The sequence below is a fragment of the Gavialis gangeticus genome, unplaced genomic scaffold (assembly GCF_001723915.1).
Source record: "Gavialis gangeticus isolate Ggan-Ray unplaced genomic scaffold, GavGan_comp1, whole genome shotgun sequence".
In the NCBI taxonomy this organism is placed as follows: Eukaryota; Metazoa; Chordata; order Crocodylia; family Gavialidae; genus Gavialis; species Gavialis gangeticus.
This window is the reverse complement of record NW_017728993.1, coordinates 17,214,032-17,223,406: the sequence shown is the minus strand read 5'-3', so window position 1 is coordinate 17,223,406 and position 9,375 is coordinate 17,214,032. Positions and strand designations below refer to the sequence as shown.

General features: G+C 44.2%; 1 protein-coding gene across 1 annotated transcript in view; it reads left to right on the top strand.

Annotated features, from left to right (window-relative positions):
* The window catches only part of ZFYVE9 (zinc finger FYVE-type containing 9), a 90,226-nt gene that overhangs the window by 40,748 nt on the left and 40,103 nt on the right, over positions 1-9,375 (top strand). Inside the window, exons 4-7 of the mRNA XM_019501307.1 lie at positions 2,626-2,725; positions 7,281-7,457; positions 8,041-8,210; positions 8,974-9,097. Coding sequence (XP_019356852.1) covers positions 2,626-2,725; positions 7,281-7,457; positions 8,041-8,210; positions 8,974-9,097 — 571 coding nt within the window. The remainder of the gene's footprint in view (positions 1-2,625; positions 2,726-7,280; positions 7,458-8,040; positions 8,211-8,973; positions 9,098-9,375) is intronic.

The window sequence follows — 9,375 nt, the reverse complement described above, 5'->3', positions numbered from 1 at the left end:
AAAATTAAAGTACTTCTGACTGAATTTGAAACTTTTTACTTGATGTTAGATTTGTTTGTGCAGTTGCTGGTTTGTAAGTTTTCTAAGCTTTTCACTGTCTTTTTGCATGAAACAAACTCTTTGGTGTCTTCATACATTGCTGGAATAGTAGCCCTCAGGCACATATAAGGAAAATATTGACTCTATTTAAATGCACATAAAAATACTATAGAATAGTCTGCCTAGGACAGGGGCGGGCAATTATTTTGGACAGAGGGCCTCTTGATGAGTTTTGGTGAGCTGTTGAGGGCCGCGTGGGTACCCCTGCCCCTTTAGTTGCCCCACCCCCTGGTTGCCATCATGGGACTGCAAGTCCCGCCCGCTAACCCCTGCCTTTGCCACAGGAAATCCCTCCCCTTGCCCCTGGAAGTACTCCTTTTGGAGAGGTGGCCTTGGAACCGAAAGTTACACCCTGTTATGTGGTCTGTGTTGTAAGACTCACCCACCCAACACTAAACTGCACTGCTTACCATATCTGTCCCAGAATCTGTCCTGACCCATCCTTGCTGCGCCCCCCCCCACCGTGGCACAGCAGGAGCTAGCCCAGGGCCAGGTCCCCTCACCAGCACAGCCCCCTCCAGTGCTGTGGGACCCTTCCTGTCCTGAGCTGCAGGGGGCTCAGCCACAGCTTTCCACCCCGGTGCAGCCCAGCCAGCCCATCCCGTCCCCTATCAAGTGGCGGCTTCCCCATGTGCATGTGGCTGGAGTTGGCTTCCCACGTGCTGCTGGGGATGGGACGAGCCAGGCTGGGTCGGCACCAGCCAGCAGAAGCGGCGGTGGAGCTGTGTGCTGCTCAGGACTGACTGGCGCAGGTAGGGGGAAAGTGCAGCTGAGCCCCTGCTGCTCCAGCCGGGCTTGTCCCATCCTGAGCGGCACATGGCTCTGCTGCCACCTCTCCTTCCTAGTGCTGACTGGGCTGGAGCTGTGGCCCAGCTGCTGCTTCCCCTCCCCAGTGCCGGCCCAGCCTGACCCCACACAGCCCGAGCGGCACGGCACAGGGAAAGCCTGCCCAGCAGCCGCTTACCTGCAGGGCAGGGCTCTTTCCAGTCCTGTGCAGCAAAGCAGAAGCTGGTCCAGACACTTTCCCCTCACTGGTGCCACAGGTTCTGGCCCAGCCCCCCCACCCCTCTTGAGCTGCAAACCTGGCCTGAGCCGGGGTGAGACGAGGCCAGCTGGGGCAGGCTGAGGTCCGGGTTGGTTGCCTTGCAACTAGAACCCAAGGTGCTACAGCTGGCGGGTGGCGCTACCAGCGGCTTTTAGAGAGGCAGCCGCCATTACCTGGGTTTTGAAGGTCCTCCATGAGCCAGAGGAAAGTGCTTGGTGGGCCGGATCCGGCCTGCGGGCCGTATTTGCCACACCCCTGGCCTAGGATCAGGTCTGTTACTGGGGGACTTTGGGATTATAGGCCCCTGGGTCTTGCTACATATAGAAGACATCTTTTCTTTGCAGACAAGTCCTTGAAATGGTGTAGTACAGTATAATGCTGCTAAGGATTGGAGTTCTCCAGAATAAGCCTCAGCATTGCATTATTCTGGGCAGGGTCAATGAATTATTAGTGTTGCTCTAGGAGAAAAGTGCTGAAAATGCATGCCCAGTAGGTGTGGTAGGTCTGCCAGGCACAAATCCCACTGTGTTCCCCCTAAGTGAGTGTAGTATGCTGTGGCATTTGTACTCCTGATGGCTTCCTTGTTTTGAGCTACAAAAATTCTGCAGTTATGCATGTGGGAGTTGATCGGCTGTTCTAAGGCTTTTGTTGTTTCTAAAAACATGCAGTACTATTGTAATTTGAATTTAGCAAAATTTCTTGCTGTTTCATACTTTGAAAAATACTAGCCTATGTGGTTTACATCCTATAAAAGTTTTGGTAAGCATTGTTCCAGTAAGTCCCTGTGTGGGAACTTGAATAGAAGCTCATAGTCCCCTGAAATCACAGGGCTGACAGTTAATGTGTATGTACAGTATGTTGAAAGGCTCAAGAGCTAGGCTAAGTGGCTACAGTGGATGCACTGCCCTCTTATAAATTAGTGGTTCACTTGAAAGCATTTGTGTTCCTGGAGAAGCACAGCAAACTTTCCTAGTGTAGAGGAAGTGCATCTGTCCCCTCTTTCAAATTGTACCTGTGTTCTTCCTCATTCTGGATTTGATTAACCACTGACCAAAGACATTGCTATATATAGTACCTTACCAAGTGTGCTTTAAATGTGGTTAATTCCAGAAAGTTATTAATGTAGTTCTCTAGGTCAGTATGCATAAATTCTTAGCAACAGGGAAGTTTTTTGGATGTTAGGATTTTATTGGCTCATTACCTTTCATCCCAAAACCTACATTCGTAAATGATGTATTTGGGATGATTAAGGGGTGGATGTCTGTGTTGGTGTACGTAAAGTAGGGCACAGGAAGTTAGACACCAATGCTGGCCACTTTTTAAATCAATTTCACTTTGGGTCTATTGGAGATGTATTGATAACTCTTAATTTTGCACCTTCTAATGCACTATATACACTTTGTATATGATTGTATCTATATAAATGGCTCACCTTTTAATAGATGCAGAGTAACTTTCTTGTTGCTTTTCTTTATCTCCAGGTTTTTTGTGCAGCATGCTGCAGTTTGAAATGCAAGTTGCTGTACATGGACCGAAAAGAAGCCAGAGTGTGTGTAATCTGCCATTCAGTACTAATGAATGGTAAGTAGAAAGAGGGTCTAAGTGTAAAGGCTTCCCTGGCTTTGTGTTGGCCAGGAGCCTCTGTATGTATGGGCATGGCTTGCCCTAGTCCAGGAGACAGCAGCAGGTTTCTGGTGGGGACTGGAATGACCCAGCTCAGGTCCAAGAAAGGCAGGCACTAGGACCTAGTTGCCACAACTGCCTCTCCCTGTGGCACAACTGAATGCAGCCAAAGCCCCACACTGGTGAATGCTGCCTGATGCCACTGGAGCCTCCTGGCTCAGGACTGGATCCAGTGGCTTGGCCCATGGACAATAGATTGCTGACCCCTGTCCTAGCCAGTTCAAAACATTGTGTGTGTATGGGCAAACATTTAAAAATGGCAGATTCTAGAGATTGACTTAGAATCCCTTTGGGAGCTGGGGACTCTTATACCAGATGTGTTTAGGGAAAGCTATGAGCTGATAAAGTTGCCACAAGACTCAAAGTTTATTTCACGAAGCACCATGCTTGGCTTGCAAAACACTTGTTTTGCATGGAGGACAATGGTGGTAGCTCTACTCTTGTTTTCTTAACTGTAGGTTACCTATAATACACATGCAAGAGACCAAAGGGAAGAAACCCTCATTTGTGTCCCCTCGCAGACTATGTATGACAAGGAAACTATTAAAGTAATCTTATTTTACGAGAGGATGCTGCTTCATTTATCACAAGCTGGCCCTTTAAAATTGATTTGTTATTGTTAACCCCTTGGTTTCAGAGGCACATGTTCTAAAGGGCAGAGCACTGGCACCTTGAGTTGTGATCCTACCTTTGGGCATATTACTGCATGATGAATTGAACATGAACTCTCTGCGACTCTGTGGCCAAGAAGCTAATGCAGCCCTGAGATGTATAAACTATTCCCTAGGAGTAGAGAGGTTAGATGTGTATTTGGCATCAGTACAGCTTTTACTGGAATACTCTGTCCAGTTCTAGTGTACACAATACAAAAGGAATATTGAAAAATTGGCAAGGCTTCAAAAAAGAGCAGTGTGACTGATTAAATGATTGGAAAACTTGCCTTTAGAATGAGGGATTCAAGGAGCTCTGTCTGTTTAGGTTATTGAGGAGACAGCTGAGGATTTATCTGTCTATAAGGTCCTATATGGGAAATAGAAGTTCTAGTGATTAGAAGTGGAAGGTAGACATGTTCAGAATGTAAGTGCAGATTTTTAACACTGAGGTTAATTAACCAGTGTAACAACTTAGTGGGTTGCAGAGGGTTGACTGTCACAGGGGACATTTAAATCAAGATCGGATTAAAAAAAAGCCAAAGTGCTGTAAGAACTTAAAAAATGCCATACTGAGTCAGACCAGTGGTTCATCTAGTTCAGTATTGTATCTTTGAGTTTGGAGGGGGAGAGTATATTAACAAGACATATCTGAAGTTATCCGTCCCCTGTCACACCCTTCCTGGCATCCACCGTCATTTTAGGGATACATGCCTGACTGTTCTGTTTAATAGCTGTGAGTGGACCTGTCCTCCACAAATGTGTCTAGTCCCTTTCTGAATTTGGTTATACCATCTGCTTCTACAACCCCCTCTGGCAAGAAGTTCTACAAGTTAACTACATGCTACATAAAAAGGACTTCCTAATTTGTCTCCTGTTAATATTAGTGTCCCTTAGTTCTGGGATTCAGTGAATAACAGTACCCTATGCATTTTATCCATACTCTGCATGCTTTTATAGACCCTTTCATATCCCTCCTTAGCTCTAGTTCAACCAAGGACATCCTGGAGTTCTGAACTTTAATGATCAGAGTGATCTTTTTTGCTGTCGAAATCTGTGATGGTATTTAGCCCAGGTTCTTAAATGTGTCCACTAATTTTGGATGCCTCTATGTTGTGGCTTGGTAACACTTTCTCAAGTGCTTGATTCTCCCTTGGAGGTGCTGAGTGAATCGAGTGCTCAGCTTCCTGCATTCAGATTTAGTGCACAGATTCAACAGCTGTTAAATAGGAATTTTTTTTATCTCTTTCAGAGCTATGAAAGATTAATTAGTCAGTGTTTGTGCAGCAATTTGAAGAAAGCGCTAAGTATTAAATATTAACATTTTCCACTGTAGGCTGTACCATGATAGGAAATAGATAATTGTAGATAATAGTATCTAGGAATTAAAGCATGTCTGTGGTAGTAAAGGTGCTTAGGAGTTTGGACCATGGAAGTAGAAAAATTGTCATATTTCAGAATGTATAAGAACAATGAGGTGTGTAAGTTTTGGCCAAAAAGTTCTGGCTCTGGTTGCTGGTAGGTAAGGTTTATTTCTAGCTGGGGGAAGGGAGGAACCTGAAAATATTTCAGTTGAAACCAAAAGTGTTTTTGTAAAGAGGTATAGTAAAATTGATCATGTTATAATGATTTCCTTTTAAAAGCCTTTCTGTCTTGTTGCCAGCATGGATACACATTAGTGGTAGAGAACAGTGACACACTGCTGGGATTATTATAGCGAGAGCTCTGCTAGCGTGCTAGTTGTATATTTGCCCCTGGACCAACTCAGCCTCTGCTGTTGTCCTTTCTGGAGCACTTTGTAGTGATGTTTGGCCATTGCTGGTATGTTAAGCTGTTGTCTGTCGTCATTCTTCGAACTTGAGATGTCATTATTTTGCTTAGTTGATTTGAATTTCACTAGTTTTTGGTTTGCTGACGTTCATCCCTATATAGAGTCTGTTTAATTGTGATTCTTAACATTTGCTTTGCCTGGAAAGGCATTTTCAATTGATAGCTATTTCAGAATTGGCACAGATTGCAGTGAGTAAAATAGAGGATTCAAACAGAACAAGGAATTTATCCTGCAGCGGACATAGTCACAAATGAATGCCAGGGAGTGAGAGAGATAGATATGTATGTATGTATGTATGTATATATGTATGTATGTATATATGTGTCTCTTCTCTCAAAGCCCATATTGTGGGTAATTAATCACTTTTTAGAAATAAACTGCCTCACTTTTCTTCTCAAATTGAAATATCTGAAAAGGCCCCAAAGCCCTTCACTGACTTTGTATTGTTTTGGGGAACTGATGTGATAAAGAATTATAGTATTCTTGACGTTCTATTTCTTTTTTTTTGCTGTTAAAGATTTTGCATATATTCTAGTTTCTCTAGTACCTTTTCCCTCAGAGGACTCCAAAACATTTTAGAAGTGTGAGCTTGAATATTGCATTGGTTCAGGTACTTATGGCGGTTTTCTGGAGAGCCTTCAGATGTTTGGGTACATACGTATGATTATTTGACTATGAAGTTATTGGTAACACTCGTGCACTCACTTGAAGGTGTAGTGCGCATAACTGCACATTCAGATCACCTGGTACCTTGTACTGCTGAGCTCCCTGTTGAATTCTCCTTCCCTCTGTACACCCCAAAATAAGTAGCATCACAGAAATGTTGTTCTGCCTGTTCTGCTCCTGACATCGTTGACATTGAAGTTGTGTGTTGCATAATCGTGGGTTTGTTTTGAGTTGAAGCTCAGGCCCCGTTGTTAAAAATTCATAGCATAAACCTTTTCATGGTTTAGAAAAGATTATGTTGATGTAGACTAGAATATTCTGAATATACGGAAGTACAATATACTTCATTTGTTTGCAAAACAAGAATAAATTTGGTGTTTGGGGGTTGTGTACATTGTAAAATCTTTGGGGCAGGGAGTGAGCCTTTGTTTGTGTATACAGCCTCATGCAACTCAGTGGGGTTGAATAGACTGGCATTGGTTTTTTTTTTTCTTCCTTTTTTTTTTAAATAACGTTTGAAGAAGTTATAAAATTGAGGGATCAAGAACTAGGCAGCTCTGACCAAACCATGTGACTATCTTGCCATGGAACTGAAATTCATATCACAGGATACCAGTATTCTTTCTTTATGCATTTTGTTCCTTAGTTACAGTCTCAGTATGGAGGCATACTTTTAAATAGTGGCTGGGGGGTGGTGGGGAATAAACATGGCAGGTGGAAAAGCCTAGAGATGGTGTAGAGTATGTACTTAATCAGCATCATGGAAAGGGCATTGCACTTCAAGAGGGGTGTGGATAACCTTGAGAGGGTCCAGAGGAGGGCTGCTCATATGGCTATGGGCCTACAAGTAAGATCCTGTGAGGAGAGATGGGGGGACTTGAATCTCTTCAGCCTGCGCAAAAGAAGGCTGAGAGGGGATCTTGTAGCTGTCTACAAATTCACGGGTGGGGGCAGCAAGGAATAAGGGGTGCTCTGTTTATCAGGGCACCCCTTAGGGTTGCTAGGAACAATGACCATAAACTGGCGGAGAGCAGATGTATATTAGACATCGGGAAAAATGTCTTTACTCTGCGGGTTGCCAAAATCTGGAATGGGCTTCCAAGGGAGGTGGTGCTCTCCCTTGCCTTGGGGGTCTTCAAGAGGAGACTGGACAAGCACCAAGCTGGGGTCATTTGACTGCAGTGCTCTTTCCTGCCCGGGGCAGGGAGTCGGACTCAATCTACTGAGGTTCCTTCCAACCCTAAAAATCTATGAAAGTCACAAACGTTACTGTATGATCACATTTCTGCTTTTCTGTTTACTGTAGCTCAAGCCTGGGAGAACATGATGAATGCCTCAAGCCAGAGTCCTAACCCTAACAATCCTGCTGAATACTGTTCCACTATCCCTCCGTTACAGCAAGCTCAGGCCTCAGGAGCACTGAGCTCTCCACCTCCCACGGTGATGGTTCCTGTGGGAGTTTTAAAACACCCTGGCACAGAAGGTAAGAACATTCCCCCCCCCCCATCTCATTTTTCTTCTGAACAAGCTGTGATGAGATGTTAATATGAGTGCGTGAATGGAGCACTCATATTAACATCTTTTGAAACTTAACCACATGTCTTGTGGGGATGAGGCAAAAGGAGACAGGAAATATGTGTGAGAATAGGAGTATCCATCTCCGTGTGTTTGGAAATCCCAATTATACTGTTGATGTTCCTGCCAAGTGGTATATATTAGAAATTACCTTACTGAGTCCAATAGATAAGAAAATAATTTTTTTCTTTTATTGGTTAGATAGTTATGCCTTGTTTTCATAGTCTCTGGTTATAAGAATTTTGCACTGGTGCTTTCTTTCTGTCTGCTTCTCCCACCTGTGCTCTGGGTAGGAGTTCCCATGTGCCGATCTAGTGCCTGCCCACCTCTCTATTTGTGTTAAATATTTACACTGTTCTGTCGAAAGTATATTTGATATATCCCAGCTATAATTGTCTACATTTGACATTAGAACAAATCAGCCTCAGTTCGCTTGAGGCAAAGCATCACTCACATGTTGTCATGAGACTGTGAACTCTGTTTCTCTCCAGTGGCACAACCTAGAGAACAAAGGCGTGTCTGGTTTGCTGACGGCATATTACCTAATGGGGAAGTGGCTGATGCAGCAAAATTGACGGTGGCTGGGACAGCTCCTGCAGGAACCTTAGCAGTGTCACATGATCCATCCAAGCCTGTGACCAACAACAGTTCATCCGCAGAAGTAAGGAAACATTATGCTGTTTGCTGTTCAGAATGTCATGATTTCTGTGGCTCTGAATGATGTAATGCATATTGGGGCAATTTGAATTAAATCACTGTGGGAAGTCTGTTGAGCTTGTGGTTTTATTTTAGTCATGTATGTGGCAGGCGTCCATGTTTGCAGAGGGCTGAATCTAGGCATCTGTTTTTGAAAGCAGCTGTGAATGTATAAGCTGTTATGCCATAGTAACTAAGTGCACAAGTCAGAGTTCTGGGCCTTGCTAGTCAAGGTGGTTTCCAAGCTTTTGGCATACATCTGTGTGTGTGCAAAGTGTGTTTTGTGTAATATGGATCTTTAATAAAGCTGAGTCACAAGAGAGATGGGGCTTGAAACAATGAGCTTGTCATAGCATTAGGGCAGAAGAATGTTTCTGTTTGATGCGTTTTCTCATTAAAAAGAGATTTATGCTTGAAAACTCAGATGCAGTCTGCCAGTGCTGTAAGTGCTACAGCACCTGAGTGGAATCAAGAGATTTTTACAAAAAAAGGTCAGAAATGCTGGTGGAACTGTAATTACTTTATTTCTGTGTTATGAGGAAATGGGTTCCATATGTTGACAGCAAGAGGAACTGCAGGATCTCTCCAAGCATACTTTGTATCGGGAAGGAGTCTGTCAGTGTAATGTGTATATGGAAGCTAGACAGTCCTGGGGATGACATCTGCCCAGCTCTTGTGTATTGTTCTGTAATGCCATGTCCGTTCTGATTGTTTTCTGTTTTTTGTAGACTGATAACACATCTGTGTTCTCGGGAAGTATAACTCAGGTTGGCAGTCCAGTTGGCAGTGCGATGAATCTAATCCCTGAAGATGGTCTTCCTCCCATTCTCATCTCCACTGGAGTAAAAGGAGGTGAGGGCTGTAGTGATTCATAGATTCATAGATTAAGGGTCGGAAGGGACCTAGTAGATCTTCTAGCCCGACCCCCCGCCAGGGCGGGAGAACAACAAAAAACCCCAAAAAGAGAAACGGGACTCAAACGAGTCCAGCCAGGTAGGCATCCAGCCTCTTCTTAAAGACCCCCAGGGTAGGGGCCAGCACCACTTCCCTTGGAAGTTGGTTCCAGCTCCTAGCCGCCCTAACCGTGAAGTAGTTTTTGCGGATGTCCAATCTATACCTCCTCTCCATCA